The following is a 13,908-nucleotide window of genomic DNA, read 5'->3' as shown; positions in this document are numbered from 1 at the left end:
CTCCCACTTAAAATCCTTCATTGGTTTCCGATGGCTCAGGATAAAATCCAAAATGCTCAACACAGCTTGCCAGGCCCTGTATCAGCTGGCCCCGGCCTCCCTCAATAGGCTCACCTCTCCTGCTATCCCCCAGCCCTCACTCTTATTGCCATCCTCCGATAATTCCCACCGCAAGGCCTCCACACAGACCATCACCTCTCCCAGAGCAGTCTTTCCCTGCGGCTCTACCCATCTCTTGCCTGGGCAGCTCCTTCTCCTCATGGGATCTCAGTTGTAAACATCGTCTCTTCTGAGAAGGCTTCTCTGGCCTCCTATCTAGGTGGGTCAGGCCTCCTTGCTAAATCTCTTAGTTCAACCCTTCCATGTGGCCGCTTCCACAACTCAACTACATTATTTACACTGTAATTATTCTGTATCTGTGTTCCCAGCTGGCTCCACATGATGCCACATGAGTTCCACGAGGGCAAGGATCTCATGTATCTTGGGCACTGCTGTACCCCAGTGCACAGTCCTGCCAGACTCCCACCCCATTAAAGAGGAGTTCCGTTTGGGATGTGTTCAGTTCAGGTACCTCTGACTCTCCCACTAGGGATGTTTAAGAGGCATTAAATGCTCACAATATGCTGAGCAGCAAGCTAAGTCTGCTCATGATGTCTTTCAGCAATTATTCTGGATAAAGCACATTAAGAATTATAATTATTATTATAGAAAACACAAATACATGGGTAAGTACTGATGTATTTCAAAAAGCATGAAGCACTGTTGTTTAAGATACTGAATGAAGCCACTCTGGCCAGAACACAGGAGAGAGGAGGAGAGAGGATGGGGGACAGGCCCAGAGCTCAAAGCCTGGCCAGCTCTTGTAAGACCCAGCAGGGAATGGTAAGCAAGTTGAACCTTATTTTACACGTAGTAGGGAACCATTGGAGGGCTTTAGGCAGAGGAGGAACAGGTTGATGTATTCTTTTAACATCATTCAGATGGCAGCATGGACAGTGATGACAGCAGACAATAGACAAAACAGGGGAGCAACTGGGAGGCCTGTGCAGTGGTCCAAGGGAGGTGGTAGGACCTTGCATCACGAGGAGCAATGGTGCTGGAGAGCGTAAATGGATTAATGGTATGTTTTGGAGGAAGAGCAAAGGGACTTGTTAATGGAGCAGCCTGGAAGACAAGGATATGAAAGGAACTCAAGGATGACTTGTAGGTTTCAGCTAAGCCACAGGGAAGACTGAGGTTGAGGTGGCAGATACTAATTTGATGTGACTTTTAGACCTTCCTCTGCGTATAGATGTGAAGCCAGCCTTCAGCTCTACCAGCACAGATGTGTATTTGGGGTGTCAACAGTGCCCAGGTTCTGTTTAAATCCAAGAGCCCAGAGATCATAATGTATTAACCAGCAACCTTTTTAGGAACATAAAGGTTGTTTCTAAATTTTAAAATTATGAATAACACTATGATGACATCTTTTGTATTTCAGATTCTTTCTTTATGAAAGACTGTCGGAAAAGGAACTCTTGGGAATTTTCCCCCAATGTATGGATTTTTTTAAAATTGTAATTTGAAATAATTTTAGGCTGACAGAAAAGTTGTAAAAATAGTGCAAATAGTTTCTATAAATCTTTCATCTAGCTTCCCCTAATGTTACCATCTTGAAATTTAGAAATTGGAAGAATGCCATTAACTAAATTATAGACTGTATTCGAATTTCACAAGTATTTTCATTAATGTCCTTTTTCTGCTCAGGATCCAGTCTAGGTTTACATATTGTATTATCATATTTTTCTGTTTCCTTCAATCTGTGACAGTTCCTCAGTCTTGCTTTGTTGTTCAAAGCCTTAGACCTTAAGGCTTTTGAAGAGCACTAGTCAGGTATTTTGTAGAATGTCCCTAAATGTGATTTTGCCCAGTGGTTTTTCGTGATTAGATTGAGGTTATACATTTTTGGCAAGAAAACCACAGGAGTGATGTTGTGCCCTCCTCAGTGCATTATATCTGATAAGTCTTATTTTTGTTGATGTTAACCTTGATCACTTGGTTAAGGAGATGTCTGGGGTCTGCCAAGTTTCCCCACTGTACAATAACTATTTTTCCCTTGTAATGAATAAATATTTGGATGATGCGAGATTTTTTAAGACTATGCAAAAACAAAACAACAACAAAAAAAGCATGAAGCATCAGAAAGAGGGCAAGGGCTAAGTCCAAAGATCTAGGGTTGAGTCTTGGCTTTATTACATCAGACAGATCTCTGACACATTTTGAGCCCCAATTTTGTCATCTGAAAAACAGGGGCTAATAAGAATATTTATTTTATGGGGCACCTGGGTGGCTCAGTAGGTTAAGTGTCTGACTCTTGATTTCGGCTCAGGTTACGATCTCAGAGTCTGGAGATCAAGCCTTGAGTTGGGCTCCATGCTGGGCGTGGAACTTGCTTAGGATCCCCCCCCCCACACTCACGTGCACTCTCTCTCTAAAACAAACAAAAAACATTAAAACATTTTTTTGTTTGTTTGTTTGTTTGTTTTTTAGATTTTTTTTTAAATTTATTTATTCATGAGAGACAGAGAGAGAGAGAGAGGCAGAGGGAGAAGCAGGCTCCCAAGGAGCAGGAAGCCCGATGCGGGACTCGATCCCAGGACCCTGAGATCATGACCTGAGCTGAAGGCAGACGCTTAACCATCTGAGCCACCCAGGCGCCCCCAAACATTAAAACATTTAAAAAGAATATTTTACAAGGTTATGTGAGGATTAAATAAGAATGGGTTTGGTATCACTTTACACACTATAAAGTACTTATCAAACAGAAGTTGTTATGTATATGTAATGCTACTTTGAACCTCTAATGAAATTCATGTGTATATGCATATATATGCATACTTATTAAAGAAAAATGTTCAAAACAAAAATATAAACTCTTCATCTGAGTAGTTATAAATTCATCATGAACCTTCCTTTATTCTCTATAAGGTAACTTCAGAAAGTAACTATGGTTCATGAACACCAAATTTCAAAAATTGCAAAAAAGCTTTTAGAATTTAAATAGCTTCTCCAAAAGTAAATTCAAGAAGAAAGCAGAAAGCTTAACTATGCCGTATCAATTATTTCTTTCCCAACCTGGATTTATAACACCCATTTAAAAACAAAGCCTCGGGCGCGTGGGTGGCTCAGTTGGTTAAGCGACTGCCTTCGGCTCAGGTCATGATCCTGGAGTCCCGGGATCGAGTCCCATATCGGGCTCCTTGCTCAGCAGGGGGTCTGCTTCTCCCTCTGACCCTCCCCCCTCTCATGTGCTCTCTCTATCTCATTCTCTCTCTCAAATAAATAAATAAAATCTTTAAAAAAACAAAACAAAACAAAACAAAGCCTCAAAGCCAAATACAGATGAATCCAGTGTAAGAATTAAATACATCAAACTGTTACCAGTCTTGATTTACCAGAAATCTCTATCAACCCTAAAATTCTCCTTTATCATATAGAAGTTCTGTACTTTATTGATCACAAAGATGAACAATATTAAAGTTAACAGGCATAGTTTTGTATATTTTATTTCTTTAAAAATGATACACTGTGTATGGGACATAAAATGGTAACTTAAACAAAAACCAGTAAGTGACTAGATGACAAGATGCCAGAATTGGCTATTGGTGATGTTAAGAGAAAAAAAAAGTTCCAGCACTGTGCTAAGGAAAAACTTTATTTCCCTGAAAACCCTGAAATTACCATGATGGGGAGAATAAAGAAAGCTTTTTTGCTGAAAATAAAGTGTTCCTAGGAATCATACCTCACAGACTAAGGAAGGGGGCCTGGTTAACAACTCCTTAGATGATCTAACATGAGGGATTATAAGATCTTCCAGTAGATCTGGCTATTAGAGAAGGCATCCCATGTGACCTGCTTAACAGGAAATGTAGACTTTTTTTTTAGTTTTTTATTTTTTATAAAGGAAATGCTGAAGAAAAAACAAATCCTGAAGCAATTTGGTTATTTATTGTCATCAAAGATTGTGAATTAACACCCGAGAACAGTGAGATGCCAAGGAGATAGTAACTATTTCATTCTTTCTTTCCTCAACCTATAATCAACCTATAGAACAAAATACCTCAAGGAAAACTATCAGACTAACTTTTAAGCATACTTTTCACATTCATGATGAAAACACAGATTTTAGCAACTTCTCTCCCTTATTTAGATCATTATACATTCATGAAGTAGATAATACACATGCGAAGTCAATTTCCTAAAAAATAAGGTCAAATCAATTTCTCAGTTGGCAACATGCATGCTAGAGTAAACTGGTTTAGTTCACAGCAACGCTTTCAGCCATGCTAAGGAATTAATAAAACAAAATGAAATCAAAGCACTGTTTCATTTCTTATAATTAAAAGAAAAGCAATTAACCTAAGCAATTATTTACATATTGCCTTGCTACGTGACTCAAACGACACGACTTTTCCAAATAAATCGCAACATTCAATGACAGATCCAGGCTCAAAATGTGCTGGTTTATGTACAAATGAAAAAAACGCAAAATGACCAGACATCTTTCGGTGTAAATTAGAGAATCTTTAAGAGAGATTATGGATCTTCTCTTAATAAAAGCACTACTGTGAGGGTCTACTGATGAACTTTGTGAACAAATCACGTTAACCATTAAGAGTATACCCTTTTCAAAGGATCCCCCCACCTATGAAGGCCCTTCTCAATGAATGGAGTCTGATGAGGGGTGAGGAGGAGGCTGGAAAGCTCTAGCATCATAGTTGTCTGTTTCTGCACCTGTCTGAAACAGAAAGGCGGTGTCCCTTGGGGAGAAACATGCCGAAAATAAAACAAAACCCCAAACTCTAACTATAGTCTTATAGTAGAGTTGTTTGTTCTTTTTAAGAGGGGGGAGAAAAAGGCATTTTAACAGAAAACTGAAACAAAAAACAGATATGGTATCTCTAAATAAAGAAAAGGTACAGGTATCATCTAAGGACAAACCAGTTATATGTATACAATTATAACATGCACTCTAAATAAAGATAAGGAAGGTCTCTGTGTGTTTGTGAATGTGCGCTCCAAAGCACAAAAAGGTAGATAGTTCAAGGATATTATATCTACTTAGGTTTGAAGTGTGATCCAAATGTCACCCAGAGACCCCAAAGAAAAAGTATGCTAATATGTCACAAAACAAAATTTTAAGACAACCAATGAGAGATGCCCGGGTGCCTCATTCGGTTAAACGTCTGCCTTTGGCTCAGGTCATGATTCTGGGGTCCTGGTGAGCCCAAAGTCAGGCTCCTTGCTCAGCGGGGAGTCTGCTTTTCCCTCTGCCCCTCCTCCTGTTGGTGCGTGCACTCTAGCTCTCTCTCTCAAATAAATAAATAAAATCTTAAAAAAAAAAAAATAAGACAACCAATGAAGAACCACAGCCGAATCTCCTCAGCCCTTTTCAAGGTTTAATCTGCATATAAATTACCAGAGGAAAGCAAATCAGATTTCACCTCAGGTGGTCTTTTCGAAAATTAAAAACAAAATTCTTAGCTACTACTATGTAAGTATTATATTAGGCTTAGAACCTAGGGCACACTTGCATCACACACACACACACAGGGTTTTAGCTCGGTTTATCACTATTCTTTTGAGGAAGTTTGTAACTACCTAGTCAAGAGCAAAGAGTGGCAAATCAGATCTGTGTCCCAAGACACCTCAACCTCCCTACAGCATACCAGTCTAAATATAATGTAAAACACTTGTTTAATGGAACTGTCAGTCTCTCTTATCCTCTAGGAATTTATTTTTTCATTGACATAATCAAAACACCACTAAAGCAACATAATATACTATTTTATATGCCTTTTGGACCAGAGAAGGTTAAGGACGATATCAGAGCAGGCCAGGAGGCAATAATATATGCACCTAATAGTAATTTCTAATGAATTTGTGCTTTATTTTTTAAAGAATCTTTAAATGTAGTTAAAAAAAAAAAAGTGGGGGGGGGAATTGAAAACTCTAGATAATTTATGTGTTTCATGTATCTGACGGTACCTGATTCCTGAAGTTACAACAATCTTTAAGATTTAGTGCAATCCCATAATTTTACAGAGAAGGAAATTAAAGCTCTATTCAAGTGAAGAATTTAGCCAGGCCATCTAGTCAGTTAATGGAAGAATCCTGACTAGAACTCAAGTCCCTGAATCCCAGCCCCTCCTCCACACTCCCACACATTGTTTTTTTTTTTTTTTTTTTAAAGATTTTATTTATTTATTTGAGAGAGTGAATGAGATAGAGCATGAGAGGGTGGAGGGTCAGAGGGAGAAGCAGACTCCCTGCCGAACAGGGAGCCCGATGCGGGACTCGATCCCGGGACTCCAGGATCATGACCTGAGCCGAAGGCAGTCGCTTAACCAACTGAGCCACCCAGGCGCCCTCACAATCCCACACATTGTAAGAAGTTCCTGTGATTCATCACCAATTCCTCTATCATTAATAAGTTAATTTTTTTTTAAGATTTTATTTATTTGAGAGAGAAAGAGAGAGAGAGTGAGAGAGCACGAGCAGGGGCGGGGGAGAGGGAGAAGCAGGCTCCCTGCTGAACCCAGGACTGGATTCCAGGACCCAGAGATCATGACCTGAGCCAAAGGCAGACGCCCAATTGACTGAGCCACCCAGGCACCCCAGTAACTTAAAAAATTTTATATAGTCAGGGTGCCTGGCTGGATCCTTTGGTAGAGTACGCAACTCTCAATCTCCAGGTCATGAGTTCAAGCCCCATTGGGGGGTAGAGATTACTTAATAAATAAAAGTTTAAAAAAATTATTATACAGTCTATCAAATCCTCTTCATTAGATTAATAAGTAGCTTTACTAATTGCTCCACAGGAAATACAACTTCCCTGGCCTTCTAGGTTTTATCTGTTTCATCTTCATACCACTCCTGATGAAAATGTGGAGAAAGCAACATTCTAATACAGGATCCCCACAGGGACCCATGGATCTACCTACAGTCACTGGGTGGCTTCGGCTTTACCTCTGTACCAAACGCTGGGCTTCAGACAGAGAAAATTAACTATTTCTCACAAAAAGTTAGGTACCTTCATAAAATACTGTATCAGATGCATTTAAAAAGGTATTATAAGTCTATGCATCATATTCAGGGCATTTCAAATAGCAGTTTTTGATCCTCTTTCTGTGGTTTTTTTTTTTTAAGATTTTATTTATTTATTTGAGAGAGAGAGAACGAGCAGGGAGGAGGCACAGAGGGAGAGAGAGAAGCAGACTCCCTGCTGAGCAGGGAACCCAACGCGGGGCTCGATCCCAGCACCCTGGGATCATGACCTGAGCCGAAGGCAGACACTTAACCGACTGAGCCACCCACGTGTCCTTTCTGTGGCATTTTGTCCAACTTCTGAACACAACTTATAGATGTTGAGCAACACACACCTTGCAGAGGAATAGATGACTCAAGCTCACAATACATTCCTTTGTATCTTACAAATATTCTTATATTTCTATCACATACTAGATCAGCAATTCTCAAACTGTGGTCTGTAGATGCTTTTAGAGGTACAGAGAGTCAAAAAGTTTTGCCACTAAGGTGTTATTTGCTTTCTTACTGTGGTGATATTTGCACTGAGGGTATAAAAGCAACGGTGACTAGAGGCGCCTGGGTGGCTCAGGTGGTTAAGCATCTGACTCCTGACCTCAGCTCAGGTCTTGATCTCAGGTCTTGAGTTCAAGCCCGGGAACTAGGCTCCATGCTCTACTAAAAAGAAAAGAAAAGAAAAGAAAAGAAAAGAAAAGAAAAAAGAAAAAGCAATGGTGACTAAAACTGCTAGTGCCTTAGCACGAAAATTAAGAGAATCAAGCACCAAACGAGCAGTCATTGTATTCTTCACTGGCACACGCTCACAGCAAGAAGAAAAAGAAAAAAAGAAAAAAAGAAGAGGAAGAGAGAAAAGCTTCACTCAGGAATGTTCTGATGAAGCAACAGAAAGCACTAATTTCATTCTTTCTGGGACCTGAGTACACATCTTTTTACGCTTCTAGCGTAACTACGGAGGAAGTACACACCAGCACCTCTGCCACATACCGAATGAAACACGTCTTGAGGAAAAGAACTTGTGATCGAGTTGTGAACTGTCTGTTCACAGAGCTCTGTTTCTACTTAAAAAACTGAGGGGAAAAAGATGCTTATGAGACTTGGGTATCTGTCAAACATTTTCTCAAAAATACACAAAGTGAACCTCTCACCTCAAGGAAAACAACTGATCATATTTGTGGTAAAATTCAAGTTTTCAAGTGAAAATCAGGTTTTGGAAAATCTCTCTCTACCAATGGGAGCTCAACAGTTTCCCAATACTTAAAGACTTTTCTGATGAGATCAGTGGCGATAATAGCAAATTTGATTTTTAAAATATTCTATCAAGAAATAGGTCAACACCTGGAAGATCTGTATAACTCATTGAATCAACATTTGTCAAATGATGTTAGAACATCATGCATGAGTAAAAAAGGCAAGACAGACATGGATGTTGATGTAACAGAGGACAAAATGTTCACTGATATGGTTTCAGATTCTACAGTGCAACTAACCTTTAAGAAACTTCCACTTGTTTTGGTATAGTATCAAAAAAGAATGACCCAATCATCTGAAAAGTCTTCTAAAATACATCTCCCTTTTCTAACTACGTATATGTATGTGTCTGGATTTTCTTCTTCATATAGCTCAACCAAAACAACAATGCAACTCACTGAATGCAGAAGCAGATATGAAAACTGTTTTCTTCTATTAAACCAGAAATTAAAGAGATTTATAAAAATACAAAACAATGCCACCCCTCTTCTCACTAAAATATTTTTAAACTAGAAAATATTCTTCATAAAAATATGTTTTTATGCTATCATCAATGGGTTCATTTTTTAAATGATTTAATAACAAGTCTTTAAAATTTCTTTTTTAATTTCTAACATGGTTTAAGTCTAGATAGACATAACCCATGGAAAAAGTTCTTTGGAACTCTCCACAATTTTTAAGAATGTAAAGGGTCATGGGACAATACAGTTTGAGACCTGCTATAGTAGATGAGCAGTCTGAGTTTGTAATGAGGAGGTGCACCCACGATGGGGTGATGGCCCCAGAGCAGGCAGAATGGAGTACAGTCAGGCAAGCCTGGGTTCAATCCCAGCTTTATCATCTAGCTGGTCTATCATCTCAAGCAGGTAACTTCTCAGAGCTTCAGTTTCCTCTTCTATAAAATGACACCAACACATCAACCTCAGGAAGATGTTTATGAGGCTTACACTGTGTGTAAAGTACATAAGGTGTATATTACAACCCCGGAAACAGTGTTGTTTCAAGAAATGGTCTCAAGAACCTGGGGCAGCCGTAAAGTCTAGTAAATCTGTCACGTTATCTCAGATGGTCAATATCTAGATTTTTTATTTTTTTCCATAAAATAGAAAATGAAAATCTAGATAATGCGAAGAGGCTTCAGGATTCTTCTCCTGCAATGGAAGGTGGCCAGTGAGCTTGTCATTTATTGTGTAAGAGTGACACAATGAAACTTGGCGAATATACTTGAGATTCAACATTTCACAAGTATTCTATCCAAAGGGTCTAGAGTTTGCAGTGGGTGGGAAGGAGGGCACTTAAAACAAGAGAGCCCTAATAAACCACAGAAAATGGTATGGACTAGGGACAATGAGAAAGTTGAATTGTACTTAAAAAAATGGCTAACATAATTTAAACACACTCAATAGCACTCGGGATATTACAACTATTTGCATCTACTTTGTCATAACATGCAATTTATCTTTCGTTCATGTGTCTATTTTATTGCAAACACACACCTGCTTTGTACCACCACGACACACCATATCATTACCTCAGATGTAAACAGCTCACAATCTTCTGATTTTGCTGATCATCTTTTTATGTCTAGTTTAAAAAATAAAGCAAAACATGCAAACCCAAGCATAATCCCAGCAGAACACAAATCAATGAATGTTTAGCTTGAGTAGTAATTCATTTGAATAGTATACCTGATTCAAATTTATTAATGTAATTTACAATAAAATTGCTATTTATATTAATAATTCCAAAAAACAGAAGTTCAGTATTCTTGACAGATATAACAGCAAACTGTACTGTTTGATAAATAGTATGCACTGTGAAAGCTTAGTCAGGGCTTAGCCCACACAAATGTGGAGACTGGGCAGTGCTATTTCCCTAAGCACCTCCCTGGGTGCTTCAGGAAAGTGTCCAGGCTGGGTTTATAGAAGAGCAGATAGGGCACTGGTTGCAGTATCCCCATCAGAAAATTCCATCACCACAAATCAGGTCATTCTTAAGCCCCTCATGTTAGGTTTTGTCTTTTTCAAATTTGATACCAGCTGGAAAGCTTTTTGTTTTGTTTTGTTTTTAAGTAGGCTCTACACCCAGCATGGGGCTTGAACTCATGACCCTGCAATCAAGATCTGAGCTGAGATCAAGAGTCGGGACACTTCACTGACTGAGCCACCCAGGTGCCCCTAGAAAGCTTTCTGAAAGGGAACAATTGATGATGAAAGAAAAAAAAAGAGCACCCGGAGAGATTGTCCCAGAGGAACAGACTGGTTAGATAGAAGGCTGAGGGTATTCTGGAAAACAGAGGTGATAGCTTCCATGTCAGCAGTCATAACTCAACAGAGGGCCTTACTTTAAATGACTTAAACTAGAGAATAAAGCTCTAGAATAGGACAGAAACTTCATCTATCAGAGTCAAGACAAAAGGCGAGAAAAATTAACTTCTCTCATTTAACCTGCCCCCAACCTCAACAAAGTAGGCAGTGTCCTTACTTATTGATGAGGACACTAAAGCTCTGAGGAGCTAAGTTGCTGCCCAAGTCTTGGAGTCATGTGTCACAGGAGTTTTTGTTTTTGCAAATAATCAAATTTGTCTAAAATTACATTCTAAGAAAATTTCATGTTTACAATTAGGATGTATGCTTGAGGGAAAATGCAGGGAATAATTTATAGGATTTTGCAGTATATATTTCAAACTATTAAGATTAAGTTACTATATTTGTTTTTTTATTCCTAGGCACCTTGTGATAATAATAAAGGGGAAGAAATGATGATCATGTTATAGCTTAGATAATGAGCTATATTGTATTGATACAGCAGATAGTATTGTCAGTTACTCATGTATACAATGAACTCATTTAATGTTCAAAACAATCCTAAGAAGTAGGTGACATTAGCCACTCGTTTTAAAGGAGGGGAACTGAGGAACAGAAAAGTTAAGTAGTTGCTGGAAGGGGACATAGTTTGTAAAAGGCAGACAGGCCTCGCACCTAGGCCATCGGGCTCTGAGCCCCAGCTCTATAAGCAAATGCATACTACTAGTATCAGCAATTGTTCATTATAGCTGTTTCCAATCAACATTTAATAGAAAATTCTTACCTCTGGTTTGCTGAGGCTGGATGAAACCAAGGAACCGGATCCCACGTCCAAATCCCACTGTTTTTTACCATGATTCTCAGGATCCAAGGCAGCAATTCGCCCATCTAAAGTGCTGATAATCACTAATGATCTATAAATTTAAAAATTAATAAGACAAAGTTTAAAAAGTATTTACAATATCGGGCACTTACTGCATACACTGCAAAGAAAACCAGGCCATCCCCAGACCTCTGTCTGCTGGGGGAGGAGGGCCCACCTCCTCACAAGACTTGCAGTCTTGCTATCTCTATCTGGCTAAAGCCCACCAAGACCATTGCAATTTGCCTTTTATCTGTTTATGTCACTTATGAAAAGCCCCAGACTCCTAGGTCACCCCTCATTCTCACACTGTAATCCCCACATGGAATTCAACATTCCCAGTGCCGTCCTCTTCTTCCCTTCCCAAATCCCTGAAAGCCTTAACCCTGAAACACAGTATTCCCTGAATGTCTACTTGCCTTCTTGCTTGAGTAGAAACCTGGCTCTTCCTGAGACCATCACTTCTGAAGCAAAGAGAATTCTTTGCTCCAAAACCCTTAACCACTGGGCCCCGTAACAGGGTGGGGATGCTCCTTGCACCTCATTGCTGTTTCCTGACTACTTTCTTTCTCTCCTCTCTAAAAATCCTCAGGATCAGATTGCTCCACCCACTACCCCTCCTAGTAATTGGCTACTGACCCTTGGGTCACTAGCCTCACTCCTTGAGGATTTCAGCTCCTGGTTTAACTGTCACTATTAACACGTTCTTTGGGTTTTCATTATCTGTTTACCCTGCCTCATCCACTGCCATGGTGAGATCCTAGCCCTTGGCATTACCAATCACCACAACTCCCCCGCCCCACTGAAATTTCAAGCATTCCAGCCCCTGCCACCAACCCCTTTCTGGCCCATTTCCTTTGCTTCCCTCACTCCCACTAATCTATGACCCCACCTGAGCATACAAGCCATTGATCCTGTCACTTTTACCCTAAGCTTCACCAACATTAGGCCCTCATTTTTTTCTTATTGAGTTTAAATCCCATAATCCTTCATTTTGAGTACTTCCTGGCCCCTCACACATCACAAGTGCCTAGCAGAACTCCAACCCTAGTTAAATCCAATGCTCTGCATTTTCTCACTCTCGCTTCTGTGCAGTTGAATGTGGCCAAAGAAAAACATAATCATGCTGACTGGACTCACTTTAATCATGACCACCAATGTGAAAAAAGCTATTAATGATGCTCCACCATCACGGCATACTTCCCTGGTCTATCTACTCACTCACTGGCCTAGGTTAAACTATGTTATTTCTCCTTTCTCCTCAACTTCCAACACAAGCTCCTCCAAGCTCATTCATCTCAGGGATAATCAAAAGAAATCCCACCATCACGCCTCTCTTTATCACCACCTGGATTGTGAATTCTACCTTCCCTCCTATTACTGCAGGTGAATTGTTCATGGTCCCATGCACTACCAACACTTCTGCTTAGACAACAGATCCCTTTCTGCCAGTCCTCACATTTCTCCTCTTGCTCTCACATCAATTATTCCCCCTCTACCAGAGCATTCCTCTCACCGTTCACACCTGCTATTATTTCCCCCAACCTAAAAACCAAACCAGTTGAACAAAATGAGCCATTCTACCCCCTCTAAGCTTCCAATCCACTCTGCCTGCCTCTGGATCAAAACTCGTTGAAAGAGTTCTTATACATTCTGTCTCCAAGTCCTTTCCCCTTCTGTCTTGAACTATTTCTAATCAAGATGTTGTCTCTGCCACTTCACTTGAAAGGTTCTTGTTGGGGTCATCGACGACCTTCCTATTGAAAAATCCCATGGTCAGGTCCCAGTTCACTTGACCTTCTAGCAGCACCTGACCAGTGACATCTCCTGCCCTTCATGAGACACACTCTTCATGTGGCTTCCAGGACACATGAATTTTTTTTTTCCTTAGTTGTAGGCTACTCTTTCTCAGTTTCATTTTCTGGTTCTTCCTCATCTCTTCTATCTCTCAAAGTGTTCTCTACTTACATGTACTTTTTTTTGATGGTCTCATCCAGTCTCATAGCTTAAAATACCATCTATATGCTGGCAACTCTCAAATTTGTATCTCTCCCTGAACTCTGGACTTATATACCTAACTGCCTACTAGACTTATATGGTAAATGACTTCTCCAATTATTCAAACACATCATGATTTTCCCTCAGGGCCTCTGCAGCTACTGTTCCTTCTGCCTGGAACATATCCTCCCAAATATATAACAGGCCCTCAATAAATATTTCTTGAATGAAAGAATGTGTTATACAGTTGTTCTATGAATTTGTTAGGTATATTGGTCTGCTTCAAAGACCATGCAAATTCCAAGTACACATATTTATGTTCCACTTTGAGATTATAAAATACAACTTTTATCTTTTCTATTTCATTTGCAGTACAAGGTATACAAATTCATAGTGAAGCTGTAAGTT

At 39.7% G+C, this 13,908-nt stretch overlaps 1 protein-coding gene across 2 annotated transcripts in view; it reads right to left on the bottom strand.

The window, feature by feature from the left end:
* The window catches only part of EIF2AK3 (eukaryotic translation initiation factor 2 alpha kinase 3), a 68,730-nt gene that overhangs the window by 45,004 nt on the left and 9,818 nt on the right, over window positions 1-13,908 (bottom strand). For both annotated transcript variants that reach the window (XM_064572224.1, XM_064572225.1), the window contains exon 2: window positions 11,425-11,554. In XM_064572224.1, the coding sequence (XP_064428294.1) occupies window positions 11,425-11,554 (130 nt within the window). The remainder of the gene's footprint in view (window positions 1-11,424; window positions 11,555-13,908) is intronic.

Source organism: Mirounga angustirostris, unplaced genomic scaffold (assembly GCF_029215605.1).
Source record: "Mirounga angustirostris isolate CCGP_5_RB_7025 unplaced genomic scaffold, mMirAng1.0.hap1 SCAF_10, whole genome shotgun sequence".
NCBI classification, from domain to species: domain Eukaryota; kingdom Metazoa; phylum Chordata; class Mammalia; order Carnivora; family Phocidae; genus Mirounga; species Mirounga angustirostris.
The sequence above is the reverse complement of the archived record's forward strand: the minus strand, read 5'-3'. Positions and strand labels throughout refer to the sequence as shown.